Source organism: Anneissia japonica, unplaced genomic scaffold (assembly GCF_011630105.1).
Source record: "Anneissia japonica isolate Jap-2015-1 unplaced genomic scaffold, ASM1163010v1 scaffold2707_len876726_cov182, whole genome shotgun sequence".
Lineage (NCBI taxonomy): Eukaryota > Metazoa > Echinodermata > Crinoidea > Comatulida > Comatulidae > Anneissia > Anneissia japonica.
Window position 1 is genome coordinate 390,888 of NW_022723260.1, and position 23,491 is coordinate 414,378.

A 23,491-nucleotide genomic window follows, 5' to 3' on the forward strand; every position below is an offset into this window, starting at 1 on the left:
GTGTGTGTGTGTGGGTGTGTGTGTGTGTGTGTGTGTGTGTATAAATTTTATTTAATTACCTGACTGTAATGCCAACTATAAAAACTAAGGTATGCTTAGCAATCAAATTATAAACGTTCAAGATGCTCTCCTTGTTTAGTATGTACAGCATTTTTGATTGATTTAAAAAATACAATTTTTACATGTACGGTATACCACAAAAAAATGACACCACTTTATGCCTGCCCTTATCTTATTCAATAACGAAATTGTAATTCTCATACATTAAAGAAAAAAGGAACTTGATATTGTATATTCATATTTGTATACTGATTGTAAACAGTAACTAAGATGTTTGTTCATAATAATAAGTACAATTAAAAAAAATCCTTACATCTCTTTTCCTTTTTTCTTACATTATTAATAAAAGATCAAATATAAATATGTTTCTCTTGAAATAAAAAGAATTTGAACTATTTTATATATATCTGCAAACTTAAAAGTATTATATTATGTATGCCGAGGCCTTGTCATACAATTGATAATATTTATTTGGCATCACAAGACATGTTACAATATTGCCAGGAAAGAGAATGGACATAAACCCGAACAAAAAATTGCTCTTATCCAACTATTATTATCTAAATATTTTCTCAAATTAAAAACACTTTAAAATCAACTGCTAAAAATTACACTAAAATAGATCAACCTTATAAACAGCTATAAACAAAAGTTGAAAGCAAAAGAATGCCGTGTCAATACCCATTCGGAAGGGATATCGAATTTCTTGTATAGTGAAGTGCGGGGTTGCCAGACACTGTAGTCGACAATCTTCATGGCCGAACACACGCCATCTCACGGCCAAATTCGGCCAAACTTTTTTTTATCGATATCGGCCAAAATTTGGCCAAATTTTAATCCGATTAAATAAAAAAAAAACATACATAAAAGTTGGTTAAAAACTAAAACAAACATTAAAAATTTATTACAACCTTTAAAATTATTAATAAAAGTAAAACTAATAAAAGAAATAAAACCCATTAAACCCTAAAAGTATGTAAAAGTGAATGTGAAAAAACAGGTAAAAACAAACATTAAAATTTATTAAAAACCTTTAAAACTCCTTATCATTAAGTAAATCTAATAAAAACAATGAAAACCCTAGTTAAACCCTAAAGACGTAAAAGTGAAAGTAAAAAAGCGGAAGGTATAAAATTTCACAAAAAAATATGTTTATGTTTTATTTATATGTTAAAACTGTTTACTGATTGTTTGTCAATTCAGATTTTTTATATAAATAACCGTTGAGTGTCATTATGTATAAATAATGACATCGTAGGAAGCCATGGTTTATAAATAATTCGTTATGCAAATTACGAAGTAATAAATATTCACCAATGCTCTAAAGTTACAATTATTGTCTACTCACCTATCGCAAATGCCACAGCAAGGGATACAGCAGATTATTGGATAGCCTCATAATGCTTGGAATACATCGCAATAGGGGAAGCAACCTCGACCTTGACATCGTGGTTGACAGATTTTGTGCAAAAATTTCTAAAATGTAGAATTTCACTTTGAAGAAAGAGGATATGAAAGTAAATTAGATGGTTACATTGCAAACTTTTTGTTTCTTGTTTTACTCAAAATGTTTTGGTTTTGGAATTTGATTTCGAAATTAGAAAACATAGCCTACATGAATTTACATTATAGTAGCGCGATGCCTATTAAATAAGTAATAAAAATTCGCCATAATTCGTCAAATATCCGTGGCTTCGGGGTGAAGCCCCCTGGAACCCCACCGCAGTGCCGTATCTAGATGTCTTGAAATGGGAGGGGATGATGGGGGGGGGGGGGGCGCGAAGGTGAAGGGGGGGGGGAAGGGGGACTCGATGATCAGTTGAGGGACGCTAATTCGCAAAATAAGGTGATTTTAGCTGATTTTTAACTACTTGACCGAGATTTGAAACCAGTGTCAGCATAATCTTAGGTGAGCATGTGGTTAACATAAGCAAGAATTTAGTCTAATGAAACCGTTTATCATCTTGATACCGTCGACGAAAATTGACCCCACCGGAGTCCCCACCGATCGATCTAACGTGACGTTGTTATGTGAATGTTTTATAAATTATTGAATGGTAATATCACCGAAAAAATGTAGTACCTTGCAAATCAACCCCAAAACCCGGTATTTTGTTGATTGTTTATTGGTAGCGTCCCTTCCCTTCCAAAAATAGTTTTTTGGCAGTTGCGTCCCCGGTGACATCGGCAGGGCATGGTGAAGGCTGGTTAAGATTTGGTGGCACATCGTTTCAGTATTTTCTTTTACCTGCCATGGGTGAAGTGGGGAGGGGGATCGATGATCAGTTGAGGGGCGCTAATTCGCAAAATAAGGTGAATTTTAACTACTTGACTGTGATTTGAAACCAGTGTCAGTATAATCTTAAGTAAGCATGTGGTTAACATAAGCAAGAATTTAGTCCTATAAAACTGTTTAATATCTTGATACCTTCCGATGAAAATTGACCCTACCAGCGTCACCACCGATCGATAATGTGAAGTTTATGTGGGTGTTTTATAGATTATTGAGAATGGTAATATCACCGAAAAAAATAGATAAAATGACAGTTGAATGACCAACAAAGACAACTGAAGACAATAGTTTGTCATTAAAAGTTATGAGGCCTAACTTTATTTGGATAATTAATCTCAAAATCGAGTTGCCGTCTCCGGCGTTGTCAGTGACGTCGTATGATTTATTTGTGATTTTTACCAATTAACCCCTAAGTAAATATAGTTGAGCCATGTATTATTTTTAAAATCAACCCAGAAATCCGGTAGTTTGTTGATTGTTTATTGATCATCGAGCCCTTCCCCACCCCCACTTCACATACATACTGTACGTTGTTTGAGTTCAATTAAAATGTGACTCGTGAGGGCGGCTTATATTAGCAATTGACAGAGCCGTATCTACGGCTCTGGCAATTGATACCTGGCAACCGAACGCCCTTTCTGCTATTACGCCTTCTGTTCGTACCCCTCGTTTTATCAGCAAGTTTATAAAATGCTTAGAAATTGATACTTTTTAAACATTCATTACGAATATTATATACATATATCAATTATAATATAGTGAACTTTGGAATTTCACAATTTTGTTTCATTGAAATTTGCAGAAACATCTCTAATTATTTTAACTAATTTGTTGGGGTGAATGAAGGGAATTTCGTAAACAAAGCTCGCTCTGATAAAGAGGAATTCCCAGGCCATAAAGAGGACTTGCTGCCTGATCATAATTATATTAAATCGAAGTCAGAATTCAGTGAAAATGGGCGAAAATGTAAAAGTTGCCGTCAGAGTTCGACCATTCATATCCTTTTTTTGTACCAGAGAGGCTTAGGCATCTTCTAGGCCTAGCCTAGACAAACTTAGCCTATATAAACTATAGGCCTAGAGTAGGCTAGGCCTAGGCTAGCCCAGCCGAGCCATCCTCCTAGTCCTCCTTCCTAGAGAGGCCTAGGCTTGTGCATGGCCGCTCTAGTATAGTCTAGCCCAGACCTAGGTAGAGTAGGATATGTTTTTTCCTTCAAGTTTAATCATGCTGGGAATTAGTCTCGACCTAGGCTTGACCATTATTGCAAAATGTCTATTCATCCAACGACTAGGCTAGGCCTAGCTGACAGTAGCTGTTCCTTTAGAATTTAAAAAGTTGAAAATTAGAATTAGAAACCATGATTATTTTCATCAGTTAGATAGAGTAGAACCCTAGGCTAGACGTTTTAGCATATCCGTTAGAATCAGAAGATCTATTTTCCACTTCATACACAAAATTTTTTAAATGAATATACAGTACATAATAGCCCTTATTATTTGGCCTAGAAGAATAATAGTGCTAAATGCCATTCCTATAATAATAGGCCTGCTTAGGCTATGCCTGTGTTAGACCATTACTATCAGTTTATTCTGTCTTTTTATTGGAATTTAATTACTTTGTAATGAGCAAAACATTTTAATTAAAATTTTAAGTGGTTCTTTTATTTCATCATAGTAGACAGTATACATAAAATTACTTCATATTTGAAACAAAAATATTGTTTACATGTGGGAAAATTAATAATGTTGTCTAAATCCTTGTTTAATAATGTTAAGCATATCCACTCGATCACAAAAAAAATCTTAACAAAGATTGCACAAGCCTGGTAGATTTAATAACAACCACCCAGAATTGAATTTTTTTCAGTGAAAAAAAGAATCCAACCATTACAAACAATATATAAAATGTTAGTAGCGGTATTATCTTTCAAGTGGATTTATTAGTACATTATATCCCAATTTATTTATGATCATAATTTATTCACTGTCTTTGTCTGTTTGGCCTTTTGTTTGTTATTATTTTGTTGTTATGTAAGTGGTGGATTTGTATCTGTTGTTGGAGTGGTTGAGCAAATATCTGTGCTATTCTTTGCCCCACTGTGCTGTTTTTAAAATCTCAGAAATGGCAGCAAAATATCCCAGTTAATGTGTAACACCCTTTCTTACTGATTTATTGAATACAGAAAAGTAATTTTTTTTTTTAGAACTAAACCTCCTCCAATCTCAATCAAAGAGCAGTGCACGTTTTATTGTATTTCCTCTTAAATTTATCATAAATAATAACAATAGATAATTATCTAGGTGTTTTTTTATTCGAATAATTTAATTTATCATAAATAATAGCAAAAATAATCAATAATAAATATTTATCCAGTTTTCATACTTCCTTTTTTGAATTTTATTGCAGTCCAAATGTTTTCTTCTGTATGTTTCTTGTGCAATTTGGTGGTTATTTTAATGATTTTTTTTTTTTTTTTGAATTGAGAAACTTAATTGAATAATTATGAAAGATAGCAATAATAAAATAATAATGATCACGCTTGGATGTTTCCTTTTTTTAAATTTTATTGCAAGCCATTTTTTTGTGTGTATTTTTTTTGCTTGTGCAATATATCAAATAAATTAATTATAATTATGAATGAAATAATTATGAATTATGAATTAATGAATGATTAGAATAACAATTTTTATAATGATAATGATTTTGACATTTTTACTTTTCTCTTAATGAATGCTTTTTATTGTCCCAATACATTTTTGCCTTTTAAGTATGAATTATTGCAATAAAATAACTAAAATTAAACAACTATGATCACATTTAGATGTTCACTCTTTTTAATTAATTTTATTGCAAGCTTTTTGTATTTTTTTTGTGCAATATCAACTAAATAATTGAAAATAATGAATGATTTAAATAACAATTTTTATAATAATAATGATTTTTGCATTTTTATTTTTTCTATTTTTGCATTTTTATTTTTTCTCTTTTTGCATTTTTATTTTTTCTTTTTATGAATGTTTTTTGTTGTCCAGTACATTTTTGCCTTTTAAGTATTTGTATCTTTAATGTGAATTATTCCCTTTTACCTTGTTAATATAGCACAATTTAATTCTTATTACTACAATGTTATATTTGGCTGTTCTTTTTTACCTTTGTATTGTTTCTGTTTGCATGTTTTAATAAAATATACTATGAGAATGAATGAATGAATCTTCGCTCACCTCCTCTACCACTTATAATACAAACTATATGTTGCTTCCCTTAACAATGCAATTACAATGAACGTGAAAAGAATTGTAATGCAACATGTATTATCGAGATGAATGGAAATTCTACTCTGATCAAAGATCCAAACAACCCTACACAAAAACCACGACAATTTACGTTTGACCACTCATACTGGTCACATGATGGGTTTAAAACATTAGAAAATGGATACTTGGAAGCGGAGGGAAAGAAATATTCAGATCAGGTCAGTAATATAATAATGAGTACATAATAAACATAAAATGCACCTCAGAAAATATATATATATATATATATATATATATATATATAAATCAAGATAGTCGTTAACACTGTTAAATCATATATAAATAATCAAAGTAAGGTAAATACAGTGTTGTAATAAAGGACTTAATAATGCATCGTGGAACATAGTCCTCAACGAATGCAGTCCTGTAAATAAACAAATAAAGAAAAACAAATAAAGAAATTGTGTAATAAAATGCCTCTGGCGGGACTCGAACCTGCGACCTCTCGCTGTCAAGGCGAGTGATATGTGTGTGTGTGTGTGTGTGTATGTGTGTCATATTCTGAGAAATGTTGACTTAATCTAATTTTCTTTTTAAAATGTTAGAAAATGGTGTTTAATGATCTCGGTCAAGGTGTGCTAGACAACGCATGGAAAGGTTACAACTGCTGCTTATTTGCATATGGCCAGACAGGCAGTGGAAAGTCGTACTCTATAGTTGGTTATGGAGCAAATAAAGGTACATATTATTATAATTAATCTACCATTAACAAAATCATAAAACTTTTGTTACACCATGGTGTACCGAAAGTTTTATGATTTTGTTATTGATACTCTCAATGCAAACTTTCAAGATACATCTTTTAATCTACCATTAGTTATATATCTGTTTAGATAACCATTTATACCACTCTATTTCCAAACAAACTGAATCCATTGTGTCACAGAAGCAGTGTTTCATTAAGAAAACAAATGAAAAAAAAAGTTATTATAATTCTAATTAATTAATTATTAATTGTATAGGATTACTAACTAATGACCTACTCCATAAACTAAACATGACTGTCGGTTGACTCCGAGGTGCTCATCTTCCAGTTTTTTTCAGCCTGTGTGTTTCATTTTGGTGCTTGGTGATCATAACACCTCAGTAGCAACTAATAAGACTTATATCACAATAAGTCTTAATTTTCATATGATATCCTAATAAGTGAATAATACACTGTGATGCAATGGGGTAGTAAATACCATAAATATATTATTAATAACATCAGTGTTTTCATAAATAAGGGATTGTACCGATTGTGTGTGAGGAGCTATTCAAAGGTATTGAAACCAAGAAAGAAAAAGCTGACAAATCTAAAGAAGAGGAGTTCCAGGTAACTAAATGCCTGAACTAAATTTACATTCATTTATTTATATTAATTTATTAATATTATTTATCAATTAAGAATGAGAATACTGTAATAAGAACAATAATGATAGTTACTAATAATAATAAAATAATGAAAAGATAATATGATAACCATAAGAATAATTATGACGACGATGATAAATAAAAAATAAGAATTATATTAATACTGTAATAACAATAACAGCAACAATTTTTACGAAACTAAGTATAGTTTAGTAATTATCTGTTACACGATATTTATATAATATACAAATTACATTATATTTTTTTCAGGTATCTATTAGTATGATGGAGATTTATAATGAGCAAGTTAGAGATCTGCTGAATGCCAAGGGTTTTAAAGTCAAAGGGGGATTAAAAATTCGGGAACATCCAGACAAAGGATTTTATGGTAAATACACATCTGTTTATCTGTTTCAGTGATGATAAGTAACAAAGCATTCTGTATGTTTTATCTCATATTTTGATATGATGTGGCAGTCTCACACTGTTTTTAAATTGTTTTTTATATGTCCTCCAGCTCAGTCACTGATTAAAGTTCCAGTGAAAAGTTACGAAGATATTAATGGAAGAATTAATGAAGGAACTAGAAATAGAACTATAGCATCAACAAAGATGAATGCTACCAGCAGGTATTTTTTTGGAAAATTGCGATGATGATGAGACAATGGGGATAATGGCGTATGTGATGGTGATGATGACGGCTGTGATGATGATAGTAATAGTTGTGGTAATAATTGTGAGTAATAATGTTGGTAAAAATATTGATGTGATTTATGTTATACTGGGCGGATGCAGAGGGGGTGCAGACGGTGTGATCACCATCACCTATGCCATCACCTAAATTGTATTAAGAAAAATAATTGTAATATATTGTTGATGTGAATTGCCAGTAAGATGTTTAAGGTATGAGAGTGCAATTTCCGGGGCACCTGAGGTCCATATTCTTAAAATGTTGCACCTCAGCCCCATGGGTGCGGCTGAGGTGGTGTGAACTCTCACACACCCCAAACCACCAAATCCTGCATCTACCCCAGCTGATGATTATGGTTATACTGATGATTTTGAATACTGATGATTTTGATTTTACTGAAGATTTGGTTATACTGATGATGTTGTTGATACTGATTATTTGCTTTTACTGATGATTTTGGTTATACTGATGATGATGGTGAAGACAGTGGGAATGTAGGTGATGACGATGGTGGTGTTGTAATATTGATGATGATGATAATAGTGATGACCCCTGCATTACACTTTGTTCAATCTTCCACATAAGTTTAGTTTAAACAGCACACTACGCTTTTACGCTTTTCTTTTATAGTCGAGCTCACACAATCGTATCCATCACCTTCGCCCAGAAAGGTTTAAACGATGCAGGAAAAAACATGACAAAGACATCCATAATCAATCTAGTTGATCTCGCTGGCAGGTAATGATTATTTAAATTTTGGAGTTTACACTTTTATTTAACAGTAGATGAAACCATGATTATATATTTGTAAGCTAGCTGACACTATTTTTTTCACTATGAGTCAACTAGAGTAGCATAACTCTAGTCTGCTATTAAAACAAGTTGTAGTATCTGTGTGCGCTGAATTATGGAGATGATTGGGACCCTAGTTCAACGGATCTTTTTGGAATGTCAATCAAACTTAACTGACCAATAAGAACAGGTTCAGAAATGTGTGCGTGTCCCACATACAGATGTGCTACCCCTCAAAAGCACATGTCTATGTACTTAAGCTGTCACTTTGTGGGATCGTAGTAACCATATGCAAGTGGAGGGACTTAGCAGAAAATCCATTAATTTCCATGTGTTTAAGTTAGAAGACTAAAATAAAACTTATTATAATTTTTTAAAGACATTTAGTATTAAAAAAAAAAGATGCAATGAGGAGTTTCTTATTTTGTTGCACATAGTTTGGAATCATTAATTTTAGAACAGTAATGATGTATTGAAACCAATTTTAACTGAAACCTCTAGGTTTTTCTTCCCATCTATGCTATTTCCGCCTTCCCATCTATGCCATTTCCCCCTTCCCACTAACTTCACATTATTACATTGGTTTACAGTGAAAGGGTTGACAGCAGTGGTGCAACTGGAGATAGATTAAAAGAAGGAACCATGATCAATCAGTCCCTCTCTTCTCTGGGAAATTGTATAAAGGCTTTAGCAGATTTGAGTGCTCACAAAAAAACCTTAGGTATGTTTTGAAGTAATCCAAACTGTACATTCTATTTTCCACTCACAAGCTGTGTTTACATTGGATAATATTTTCTTAACTGTTTGTGCTCTTGGATTTGCTGAGATTGTGTTTAAATACTATCTGTTGATGTTGAAATTGCTGTTAAAATGCATGAACATAACGTGCATTCAAATGTAGTCCAAATATGAACTTCTGGGCGAATTAGAGCAATAAAAACTTTTTGATTTCGCACAATGCCTCTATTCAGGAAGGTTAACAGAGTTGACACTTTATAACACCCTGGCACATCTTCGGTGATTTGACCAAGAAAAATGTTACTCAGGCTGTTATGATAATGATGGATATAATTAAATTAAACTAAATAATAAAAATTGATAAATAAAACTAAATGCATTAATACTAATAGATTTGTTATTATTCTTTTCCCATTCTAGTTCCCTACAGAAATTCTAAACTTACAATGCTGCTGAAGAATGCTTTAGGAGGAAACAGCAAAACAATTATGGTAAGTTGAGACATACCTATCTTGTATTTAAAAGAGATAAATTAAATAATTGAAACTTGAAAAGTGGCTTTCTTACACATCATACAAGTTTGGTGGTCTCCTTCGAAAAAGGAATTAAAAAAAAAAGAGCGACATTAGATTTCCTATAATGATGCAGCTACTAGTGGAAAGGAATTCAAACCTACCAAATACCTCTACACTCATTCCCTGGAGAAAGAGATGCCTTTCTTACGGAAACCTGTTACCTCCTGTCAGTGCCATCTGCTCTCTGCAGTTCGACAACAATGGATCTCTAACCCTCTCTTCAGCTCTTCTCACACATTTTCTATACTTCATCCTTGTCCACTCTTTGATGTTGCTCAACCAGCTTGTTCTTGGCCTTTCCTCTTCCCCTTTTACCTTCTAATTTTCCTTCCAAGAGCTCTCTCTGTATTAACCCATGAAAACAAGCAGCTTAGCTCAATTCTAAACTTGTGGTAGCCATTGTGTGTGCGCTGAACCGTGGAGATCTCTTGGTCCCCAGTTCAATTCCCCTTGCAACAATACGATACGTTAAGTTACGATAGCGCAACGTCTTTCGGATGAGATGTTTAAGCCGTTGGTCCCGTGTGCATATATGGCCCATATGCACGTTAAAAAATGCAGTACTGTACACTCTTCAGAAAAGAGTATTCGATTGTCTCCTCGTGTACTGCCCAATCACCACCAGAAGGATCCCACTGGAAATAGTCTTCTTTAGACTTTTGTGGGTAATCCTGGGTGTTTAAATCAATCCATCCATCTATCCAAGCAAATGAAAAGTGTGCCATTCAAACCATAAACCCATGTTTGAATGTCTAAACCTCACCTGCTTTGACTGCTTCTTCTCCCGTAGATGAAATAATTAATTTTTTATTTTTTTCTTTTAGATTGCTGCAATTAGTCCAGCTGATATTAACTTTGATGAAACTCTGTCTACTTTACGTTATGGTAAGACAACGTAAAGTAAATTGATCATTTTTAAAAGCGTTGGCCTAGTACTAATTTGTAACTTAAAAAATATAAAATAAATATAAAAACAGAAACCATTTGTTATTGTTGTTTTTAACTTTTTATTACAAATTCATCACAAAATAATAGGATACAGAAATGGGAAGAGGTAAAGGTATGGGCTAAGGCACAACACCTTATACAGGATTAATATTCTTAAATACAAAAATGATCTAATATTTTTATGATAAGGAAAAAATGTTAACTTGTTTTTGATTGTTTTATTATTTTGAAAACCAGCGGACAGAGCAAAGTCTATCAAGACTAAGGCTGTAGTGAATGAAAGTCCTACAGACAAACTTATTAGAGAATTGAAGGAGGAGAATGCACGTTTGATGGAAGAGCTAGAAAAGAGTAAACAGGGCGGAGGGGGTATCACAGAAACTGCAACAATAATGCAAGGCTTTACCGAAGCAGGTAAGAGTCATAGCATGTCATTGGTTTTGAGATCTGACATTAATTTCTCCTTATTTGGCAGTTGAACAGCTCTCTACTGTACATGTGATTAATTTTATTTGCAGTGGCTATCGTTATCTATATAAAGGTATGGAATTTTCACGCATTTGAACAAAATGATCTGATAGGCAATCGATATATCACAGCACACTATGACTGTGTCATCATTCGTGTTATTAATGTCGAAATATTGAATCCCGACACGATGGCGTGCATTTCGATACTTGAAGAATGTATTATACTATCCATCTTATAAATCAAACTATTGATTTAATGGTTGATTTATTCATTGATTCTCACCTTCCCATCCAAATGCTCAGTAGACTATCATTAGTCTCAGCTGAAACCTTCTGACAAACATTCTACAAGCAGCACAGTCTTGGCATAGGTCATCTGTTTTCTTTGTGCCTACTCCTGATCTCGTGACACTCTTTCTAATTTTGTCTTGACATTGATTGGTTGATCTGATTAAGAAAAGCATCCCTCATAAGAGATATTGCCTAGCTTGAAATATTGCCAGCTTGGATTATGCTTATGTCACAGTCCAGCCATTGGTATCACTTGTGTAAAAACCGACATTTTTTTTCTTCTATGCCTGTTGAAAATATAAATATCTTAAGCTCTCTGTATAATGATTGACTGTAGTTATGCCCATAACCATAATTATTATATAAATGCTGTTCGTTATTAAAACTACTGCATTTCTTTGACTAATGCATCACTTTACAAGATAACCTCTTTCTTTGGTTGATAAGTTGATGCATTTCAAATCGTGGTTTCAGCATCATGTGTGCAGGTTAGATTAATCTTTTTAACTTTGATTATTTTCAGAGGTTGAGCAAATGAAACATGACCTAATGATGCAGCTGAAACAGAATGAAGATGAGATGGATGCTGTAAAGAAAACATGGGAACAGAGGCTGTCAGAGGCTAATGCTGCTAATAAGGTAAGCACCGTGGCATCTCTGAGTCTATAATATGGTGGGGTTGGGCAGACTAGGAACCAAGTTTCTATAAACGTATTATTACTTTTGTCTGCCAAAAATTGTAAGTATGCAAAATAGGGGAAGGCGGTTTCGGCGCAGCGATTTCCAGCAGGTTCTGAACCTTGTGGTCAAGAGTTCAAGCCACACGTTGACCATTCTCAGTTACCCCGGCTTCCACAGTTGATGGGCTGTTAACTGGCTAACACTATGTTTCAGCCCTAGGTGCGAGTATTTCATGACTTATTTAAATAACATAGATATTGAGACTGAATCTCAATGGTAATGATGGTAGTCAAGCCTTATAATCATGGTAATCTGCTTTTAGGAAAAACTTGAGCAAGAGAGACAGAAACAGGAGGAGATCAAAGTGACACCGCATTTCTGGAACCTGAATGAGGACCCGGCACTTACTGGTATCGTGGTCCACTTTGCTAAGAAAGGGGTTTCTAGAATTGGTAATGATAAGGCTAAAGTAGTGCCTGAAATTGTATTGTCAGGTCTCAGGTAAGATAGTAATGCATCACTGCTCCTATTCAATTTATGTAATTATTTATATTGTAATGCCAGCTTGGTGTCATTTTACCTTAGTAAATCAGATAAATTTAGATAAATATAGCTGGAACATTCACTGTCAAATGTTTTTCTACCTTGATCTTCCTTGATGTCAAGGGTTCAAGCTAGCTTTAGGCTTGTTTGTCAATCTTCCTAAACATCTTTTTTGTATGGGTTGAACTTCAACTGGTGATTTGTGTGTCACAACCAATATACAATGTTGGTGAGACTTCTGTCTGATTGATAGAGTATGTACAGTAGAAATAGGCTGTATCAGTTGACAGCTGGACAAGCTGCACCTAAATAGTTTGTTCAAACATTTGTTTTTGTGCCTGACAGAATATGCCTGTCATGATTTATTCAAATACAAGTATATAACAAGAAATATTTCCTATAAAAAGAGTTCAAAAACTAGAATGAAAACCACTGAGCCAAACCGCATTTTTACCATTATTAATATTAATAATTATATTATTAATTATTTTAAATATTATTTTACTTATTTGTATTCATCCCCTTTCTTGGCTTGGGTAGACCCTTCTCTACTTACTACTGCTGTCAGTGTGTTCCTATTTTTGACAGGTCGATAGAGCATGGGTACCGTAGTACTGTACAGTATTTCGATAATTACTAATAGTTAACCCTAACCCTCTTCAGTGTACGGCACTGTATCTCTCGACACAATGAATGCAATAGCCTGGCTCTACTACTTGGCTTTCCCTACTTCTTGAGTAGTAGGCCCTAGGCTTCTGATATTGTTTCTCTGGTTATTATTTATCGAATTGTCAATGCATAAGACTACGTACGCAGGTACAACGATAGAGCCAAATAAACTTTTGCTTGTGATAATTTAATTACAATTCTCCCTGATGAACTGTAAAGATAGCCAAAATAGAGGCTTTTCGACCCAAGTTCTTATTATTTTCCATCCATAACCTGATTGCTTTAGCTGAGTTGCACATGCTCAATTGTGGCATTACAGTTCGATTTTTCCCATTTCTGATTCATACCCTCTTCGCAGACGCTATTTGGTTCCTGAGTCGTTTTTGGTAACTGTTACCCTCTTCGCAGATGCTACAGTATTTAGTTCCTGAGGCATCTTTTTGGTAACTACGCATGCTCGACATGGCTCGACAACGTCACTTACTCTTTGCATATGCTCCCTGGCTGTCTAACATTTCCAAGCGCATGCTCACTGCATTTTTATAGATAATTTACGGACATTCTTTGGTAACTGCCGCATGCGCATTGCTTAGTTTGGAATTCCCATTTCTTCGTAGTGAATGCTACCGCTACCTACTGTTTCTTAATGACTGTTTCCTCTTGATCATAGTAGCCTAAATGTACGGCGTAAAAAAAACAATTTCAAAACATGGATTGTATTTAATTTCAAGATTTCACACATTCTGAATTTTGTTAATAATGATAACAATGAATTTAACACATTCAAAATACAAATTTTTAATTTTTATTATTTATGTGTTTTAATTTTTATTATTTTTATTATTTATGTGTAATAAATTTTTGTTTTTTTATTTTTTATGTGTAATAATTGAACTTTGTGTAGTATCCAGGCAGAACATGCTGTTGTGAGTAATGATAGGAACTGTGTAAAGCTTACCGTCCAGCCTGGTGCTAAAACTCTAGTTAATGGAAAAGAAACTGTAGGAGAAGTTGAGCTTCACCATAATGACCGGTAAATATAAAATTTATATTTATTGTGCAGTACACAAGACTTTGAAAAACAATTTTAAACTATGTTTAAATAATGTTAAACCTTGTATTAAGTCCTGTGTATATCATGTTTAAACCATATTAAACCATATTTCTATCATGCTTTATTTTCAGTATCATGTTTGGTTCCAAACATCTATTTGTTTTCCATCACCCACAAGATTTAGCAAAACATAAACAGAAACCAGAAATTGTAACGCCAGTCACCTACGACCAGGCACAAAAGGAAATTGCTGCAAATTCTGGGTTCGATATGCAACATGGTCCAGGAAAATCCAAAGGTATAGGGAAACATTTTGAATATTTTATTAATTTCCAGTGGTGTATTGTTTGCTATCTGCCAAACAAGCTTATTGTTATTACTAAAGCCTTGTTAACTGATTATCAAATTTTATTTGACAAAAAAACTGTTGTATGCCCATATATGGTCATGATATGATGATGGCCAGATATAGGCATGTCCCATGATTTTGTCAAATAAGATTTAATACAGGGGAGGGCATAAAAATCGGTTGGAGGGCCAAAGTGAATTTTTGTAATTCAACAACGAGAGCCTCACACAAACTTTGATGTTTACAGTGGGCTTCCAAAAACCTTCATGCACTGCTTTATACCACTCTATTCTCAGTGTTTACATACTTTTTATACATGATCGGTGTCGAGTCGTAAAATACAAGGTGTTTCTAGTAAAACATGTTCGGCGGGCCACACACATAGGGTTTTTAATAAATTTTCGGGGGCTGCAAAAAAAATCACTGTCGGGTCGCATGCGGCCCGTGGGCCGCACTTTGCCCAGCTGTGGCTTAATACATCTGATCATATGCATGAATCAGAACCAATGAATACAATGAATGGACAACTCCTATCTCATTACATCTTCCAATGCATTTTGTATTCCCAGAGGAGCTTTTGTTACAGGAGGACCTAATAGAGATAGTTCCCATGGTTAGTGAAGTGAATGCTATGAGTGAGGAACTGAAGAAGAATGTTCGATTCCAAATTGCACTCATCTCCCCAAAGGCCAGAGGTCTCAAGAATGGCCACACTGAGGTAATTAGTCATTCTTCCTTTTGCCTGATGTTGTGATAGGCCCTATTATTTATGACCTAAAAGTGCCTGGCTACAAGTAGGCCTAGGCCTACACAAAATCCCGACACCACCAAGGTCAAATCATTAACGTTTTGATACCCCAAAATGAGACGCATCCTATCGTAATTTGCTGTCTTCAAATGTCACGAAAATGGCAACTACGTATTAAAAAATACATTTATTTTTTACACTTACGTAAAATGTGAAAAAATAAACAAAGATCCTACTAAAAATCCTAAATTACCCTACGCGTTTTTCACTTACGTGTGGTGAGCGATATATGCATGTCGTCCACACGTTTAGCGGATGATGACGTATCCGTCAAACTAACCGTACGCATTCGCGTGCGAAACTTCCCTAATAATGCCCTTTGTACATCCCTCTATCCTGGAACTGCCACACTGCAATTTGTTGACATTGCTTTGTTTCTTCTCTTTTATCAGGTTATGATCATCATGAAGAACATAGAGAATGAAAATGAATTTTTATGGAACAAGGACAAGTTTCTAAACAGAAGATATCTGATGCAAGAGATGTACCAGGACTTTGTTGAAGGTGACAAAGACTGGGATAGAGAAAAGGTACAAATTACTTATTTCAATCAAACTACTTCAATCAATCCAGGGGCGGATTTAGGGGGGGCCGGCCCGGCCCCGGCCCCCCTTTTGGGAGGTAAAAAAAAGAAGAAAAAAAAGAAAAAAAGAGAGAAAAAGAAAAAAATGATAGCCCAGAATGCCTCAAATGTTATGTTCGGGCGTCTAGAACACAAAAATTTCGCGGGGGCATGCCCCGGACCCCCTACGACAGTGTTGTCTCAATCGGCCCAACTTTCGGCCCTACTTCCGGCCCCCCCTTTTGGATATTTCTGGATCCGCCCCTGCAATCAATGTACTTTGCTTAAGCTACCCCTGTCCAAGATTTAATTTTCTTTGCTTTACATATTGTATTTTATTGTCATTGTAAATGTTGGTTGATTAAATAAATGAAATAAACTTATAATGTCATTATCTGTCATATAGCTTTATTTTTAGCTCCGATGAGGAGCTCTAGGAATATGCAGCTGATTGATTAACAGATCTTTTTTGTGGTGATTGCTTAATAGGTTTTTTTGTATGGGCGGTCATTAGGGCCAATATAATCTACTGCTTCTATTATACTGCCCTCATTGGGACTTCCGAGATTACAATACCTTGTTTCTTTCTGTTATTTACTTTACCATATGTAATTCTAATTTTTGTAAAAACAGAATTTTTGTCTGGTACAGTATGTATGCTTGTAGTGGTTTTTCTGAAAGCACATGTTAGGAAATTTTGTGTTAGTTTGAACAAGGAACATAATACATCATACATTAAACTTAAATAAGTCAAAAATATTGAGTACATCCAAAATTTATAAATAGATCGTCTCCTACAGGAAATGGATCCATTCTGGGAGCCTCCAGATACTGAGATTGTCGTAGGAAATGCCCACATCTACCTCCAGCCTCTTGGATATCAGATTGAGCTAGAAGAAACTGTCTGGATAACAGACTACAGGGGCAATGAGCAGGGTCATTTAAGGGTTGAGATTTATCCATGCCGAAAGGATGGCTCGGAGCTTCCTGATGAAGATTTCGTAGATGATCCAAAAGATTTGGTAACTAAAAGATAGAATGAGTATAAAGTGCAACGATGATGATGATGATGATGAAGAAGAAGAAAACAACCAAGAAAATGATGACATTGATGATACTCATGGTGGTTAAATGGGGATGATGGTAATGATGAAAATGATAACTAAAAGTGATGACAGAACAGATTAAGGTGATGGCTGGGATTGATTGATTTGGTTTTTTATTCTTTTTATTGATGATGATGGTGTGTTACAAAGAATATTAAGAGGATGAGGATTAATCTGCAAGTGGTGATAATATACATTTAATACAAATGATAGTAATAGTCAATACTATTAACTTTATTTAACATGTACCAATTATCTGCATTATCTATATTTTTTTTTTTATCTTCGATTAGATTGGCAAAGAAGCGCATTATAAGTTGAAGATTCCTTATGGCAGAGGATTACCGGTTAGGATTGCTAAGGTGATGATGGAAAATATTTTCAAATCTTGTGAACGCTAGGCCATATGTTACTGCAGCAATTAAAAAAATATCTAACAAATTGCCCATATGCTCTTCATAGACCACAGTGCAACAGAAGTTAAATGGGCATCTTTCTATTTACCAACTTTGTAGTTGGAAGGTTCAAACCCTCACTGTGTATTTTGCTTGTGTTCTTGAACAAGGTACTTTTCCTACGTTTGTCTCTCTCCACCCAGGAGTATAAATGCGTACAGTACCAGTTAGAATGATGTGGCATTGAATGTATTAGTTTGTATCAGCTTTATATTGCAAGCACTCCCCAGGGAGTGGAGGAGGTTTGATTAGAAACGAATGATCAGGGGTGATAAAAACATCACTAGCGTCTTGTTTTCCTTGTCATTAAACAACTACTAAAGAAAAGTAGTAATTTAATTTCCCACCACCTCAGGGTGATTCATGAGTAAAAACTTTTAATTTTGGACCCCCCCCCCCAGTTTTGCCACTTCTGTCTTATTTTGTAACAGAAAAAAATACAAATTGGCTTATATGACCCACCCCTTTGCTTTACTTGTATTTTTTTATATTATGCCAAAATAAAGAAATAATTAAAATTGTGTTTTACTTTTTCTTTAAGAGTTGTTGTAAGTTCCAATTTTATATTGAAAACGCCAAATCGGAAACGAAGGAGATCAGTGGTACACGTAACCCAGAATACTGCTACGAACGCATCATACATTTCAATCCCGTGACACAAAAGGTGAGTATTATTATTATTAATTTTAAGTTGTTTATTTTTTTATTTATCTGTTCATTTGTTTAATCATTCATTTTGTTATTTGTCATAACGAACAGCAAGTAATATTACAAATTACAAATAATTAAAATAGAAAGTTAATATATTTATGAAGGATTTTGTCTGAATTTTTTTTTCTATATTCCCTTGGTAGGCATTATTTTTTAATTGACAAGTGAATTTTTTGTGTCACATAGCTTATAGATTACCTAGCTACAGAAATGTTGGTAATACAAGTTGCTGGGCGACAAAAGGAAGGAGGTACACAGAGAGTTGGCCGTGCTAAACAAAAAACCTCTGCCACGAGCAAATCAAGTAATTCTGAAGAGGTTTGTATAATACATTGTTTTTCTCGATATTTTTCTTCCACACCATTTCCTCCCTCTCGCCTTTCCTTTTGCCTTTCCTCCTCCATTTCTTTCGCTATATCTGTCTTTTAACTATGTTTCCCCCTTTCTCTCACTAAATTGAGCTTTACAAGGGTTAATTGCACACAGTATAATATAATATAACTTCATAACTGAATAGGGATTATTTCACCATCTATGGCTTCACGAGGGAGTCATTATGCCTCAACATCTACAAATATTTTGCTTGTATACATGGTTGTATTTAATTTTGTCTTTTCTCTTTCATTACAGAATGATGAAGATAAGTACAAGTTAATGGTTGATTTAAATACAGAGAGAAAGAAGGTTGAAAAACTACAACAAAGACTTGTAAGAAAACTACAAATTACAAAGCGCTTAAAAAAATTGTGATTTTATATATAAATTTGGCTTTTGTTTAAACTAACCATCTCACCACCTTTGGTATAATCAGTGGTGGCGCCACATTTTCTCCCCTCGGACAGGCATGGATTCTCCAACAAAATGGGGTTGTTTGCCTATCCAAATAACGTTATTTTGATTGCCAATCCCTAATATATCTAAAAGCACAATTCGGGCCATACTACTAAGCCATAAAAACTCTCACCGTGAACGCGACCAGGGATAAAACTCTTTCTGACTACAAAGATACAAAGTTCACTCGCTTTCAATTCTGCGGATCCTAGAATTTTCATACACTTTCTGATCGCATACTAAAGGAACGTAAACAATGTACAAACATAAAACTGGTTATTATATAAATGTCAAAGATCAAATTAGTAAATTTTTGGTATGTTGAATAATGGGTGCTGCGGAATGTGTTTGACCATTAATTTTATAACAATCATTTGATAAATAAATACAGACCTTTGATGAAATTGATCAGATAATGGCCTTTAAACAGTCATAATGTCAGAGCTTCCATGGGAATTTGTCACTTAGACCCTTAACCAGTGGCTCTTAGATACCCTTATTAAACCCCCTAAATTGTGCTACAAATCTTAATTGATGCTACGCATTCCAAAAATGTGTATGTTTGTTTTTTTAATCAGATATTGTATGATGGTCAGTACATGGATTGACATACACATATTTGTTTAGTCAGATATGTTTGATACAGGCACACTATCAAACTATAGTCAAACAGTTTCTGACAGACAAATTTTGATTGTTTTGTCTGCTTAAAGCATTTCCTCAATAACTACACTTTGACTTTGAACGGGTACTTCAGAACTCTTTATTCAAGAAACATGCGAAGGGATGAGGGGTGGTTAGCATTGATATGAATGTGTATCTTGACTTGACTCCCAAGGTAGACCCTGTAATCAAATGCTTCAAGGGTGTTTAACTTTACATTAAACATTTTATATTTTAAAAGTTTTGTAGGAATTTATGAGGCATACATCGATTTCTGTTCTGGTCTTACTATTTAGATTTTTTTTTTTGCAATTTTTTTTTTGTAGCACAAACTTCACGATGTTATCCAAACAGCAAAGGAAGAAAAACGTGAAACTCTATACATTAAAGAAGTGGAAGACATTTTGCACTCTGGCAATAGTCTGGTTAAGTTCCGAGCAGTGGGAAGGATTGTGGGAATGAATGAAGTCGCCAAGAAGAAGGGTGACGGGAGGACTACAAGTGCTGCATGTTCACTACAATAAATGATGATATATTGATTTATAGTTTGTATAAACATCTGTCCACATTGTGAAATTTGATGTGATTTGTCCATATTATGTGATGTGACATCACAAATCCCATATGTGAGCAAACCATACTTATTTGTCACAAACTTCATAGTACAAACAGAGCTCATTCTGGTTAAAAGGTTGGCCTGCTCTATTAGATTCATTTCATAATTTTTCTAATTTAATCTGTCATATAGCAATTTGGAAAATATATATTGAAAGTGTTTGAAACTATTTATATTGTCTTTCGATATAAGCATTAACCAAATCAGTTTTATGTGAATTTTAAAATATTTTGTATATGTGCAAGTAATATAATTACTTAAATTTTTATTGTTTTAGGAGTGTTGTTGTTTTGTGGTTGTGGCTTACCTTTCCATTCCAGGGTCTTGGATTCAATTCCTGTCACTGTAACAGGATAAAAAACATCTTGTGTGTATATTTGTTTTGTGAAGGTATATGCCACTTTGAATAGTGACTAAGTTCACTGCTTGACAGTCCTTGGACTTCAGCCTAAAACCAGTTAATGAAATAATAAACAATATCGGATCTATGTTTTGGAAAACCATCAATCATTTTCGTATAGAAAACGAATACTGTATTTATCTTAAACATATTTTATCAATTTCCCGACCGATAAATCTATGATCATGGTATAACAGTGACGTAATACAACAGGCCGGGTGAAGTAAAATATAGTGCTTTAGAGATCAGTTGAGATATTTATTAACACAAGTGTAGTTCACACCGGAATATTTACACAAAACTGCAGTAATTGAAGTACAATAATATTGGTAATAAATAATCCACCTAGGCGCATGATGAATTAAACTATGATAAAGGCTGAGAATGCTTGACTGATTTTCAAGTGAATGGTAATGGAACTTTTCAGATGATGTGAATATTCGGATAATCTGGTTCTTATCTGTTAATCTTGCATAGAACACGTTTCGTGAAAGGGGGAGTTAAAAACAAGTCTGACTTCTCATTTTGATACATCATAGTGTGTTCATGTTTTGTTTGTTGTGATATATATTAGTGATTTATCTATAAAATATATACATAGTAGTTTAAGAATGCAGTCAGCCCAGTGAAGTTTATTTGTGGGTTAGGATTATTTTGCTTCCGTATAAATCGAGGGTTCGACAGGAATCACGTTGTGTTGTAAAATTGAAATGAATATTCAGCATTACAAATTGTATGTAGTTTCATATGGCCGCGTGTACAGGACAATATATGACTGTGAGCGCGTACAGGATCATGAATGGGGCTATGGTGCATCACATAATAGAAATATTGGAACTTAAAATGTTTACATAGTGTTGTGGGCCCACGTATAATATGTGGTTGTTCTTCATCGTTTGCACTTAGAATGATTTTGGTTCTATAAATCCGATCTTTTGTCAACAACAACAAACGTTTAAAATGAATAGTGATCGACTGAACAGTATTGTATCTGATTGTTCTGGTCTAATGTACGCTATTGGGGTCTGAATATCTTTTGTTACAATAGTAATACAGTATTATGACATACACTTGTACTGTGTATTAGAACGCCTTAATTGTCTCAATCAAGGAGATATGCCTGTAGGCGTTTAAATACAATATCTTGTCATATATACAATTGAACTTCGGTGAAGTCTCACCGTTTCGAGATAGACCTAGATCCTAGATAAGAATATATCGAAATAATATTTCTTTAACGCATGCTGGTTGAATAAATTAAAGGCTTGCCAAGCTGCAATACAAAGTTGAAATTCAGAAACGGTGTTTTGCCTATGATTCTCTCTAGATTAATATCTACATATAAGAGACTTTGATGGGTTGAATCTTGGATTTTCAGTATGGTACAGAAATGCTCTGAAGATTACGATTTCTTCACTAGTATTATACCTCCATGGTATTGTGTTAACATTGATATAAGAAAACCAATGATTATACCACGGAGGAATAATTATACAATATGGGGAGGATTAATTATAGAGCAGAGGATGAATCAGTGGGAACGAATATATATTTGAGCCGCTTACATACGAAGAGGCTATATTGCCCATTGTTCACTTCTAAGCAATGTGTTATTTTAACAATTAAGCTCACTACCACAGGTTCTATATTCCATACATGCACCTTATAATGGACAATGTGTGACCCTTCCCCCACAGAATGTAGAATAGTAACAAATATCTTAAGGGTTAAGCTCTCTCCAATTATTTATTGTTATTAACCGAAGTCACTTTATTCCAACAAACTAGATAGGGCCTGTAGCGTAAATGTGACCCTCTCCCACGAAATGTGTCGTGTGTGCCCGCGGGGTACAAATCGAAAAAAATGTCTTGCTGGTAATAAAATCATTATTGATTACCAATCGATTTAAGATTAATTGATTAAATCTAATAACGTACCAGGGAGTGGGTCCTTTAGCTCAGCGTATGTGATCCTATGTGTGACCCTTCCCCCACAAAATGAGAGAGTCTAATAGTAATAAAATGTCTAACCTTTTACCTTAAGGGTTAAGCTCTCTCCAATAATGCTTCAAAGTCCCTTTATTCCAGCAAAGACTATAGTGTCGTGTGTCATGCCCCAGAGTAGGCCTACAAATCGAAAAAAAAAATGTATTGCTGGTTATAAATCATTGATTATCAGTCGATTTAAGATGAATTGAACAATTTCTCATTCTTAATTGATTAAAACTCGGAATAAAATACCCTGAGAGAGTGTCCTTTAGCTCTCAGCGTATACAGTAGTAGGCGTATCTTAATTTCTGTACATTTGTTCCATAGGTAACAATAAACCATGGAGCAAGAATACTCAGCTTTTTGAAGAAGTTTTTTGTCAAAGCATATACAGTTGGTCTGCATGGACGGTTTCAAGGTTTCTATTAATAGCACAAATCTACATTATACAATGATTATGGTATTCTCTACACACATTCTTGTTGGGTAAAAAAGTGAATAAAAAGTAGAATGAGCAGCTAAAATGTGAT

General features: G+C 34.1%; 1 protein-coding gene across 1 annotated transcript; it reads left to right on the forward strand.

Annotated features, from left to right (window-relative positions):
- The first annotated feature begins 3,069 nt into the window (after positions 1-3,069).
- LOC117112133 (kinesin-like protein KIF28P) lies at positions 3,070-22,269 on the forward strand. The gene is made up of 23 exons (XM_033255191.1): positions 3,070-3,349; positions 5,631-5,825; positions 6,213-6,345; positions 6,894-6,982; positions 7,291-7,408; positions 7,538-7,649; positions 8,342-8,449; positions 9,094-9,224; positions 9,662-9,732; positions 10,641-10,701; positions 11,002-11,178; positions 12,049-12,164; positions 12,529-12,707; positions 14,323-14,451; positions 14,604-14,770; positions 15,391-15,539; positions 16,022-16,159; positions 16,992-17,213; positions 17,591-17,659; positions 18,294-18,416; positions 18,650-18,781; positions 19,094-19,171; positions 20,284-22,269. Exons 1-23 carry the CDS (start codon positions 3,308-3,310, stop codon positions 20,479-20,481), a joined length of 2,937 nt encoding a protein of 978 aa, XP_033111082.1. The 5' UTR covers positions 3,070-3,307; the 3' UTR covers positions 20,482-22,269.
- Positions 22,270-23,491: the final 1,222 nt, after the last annotated feature.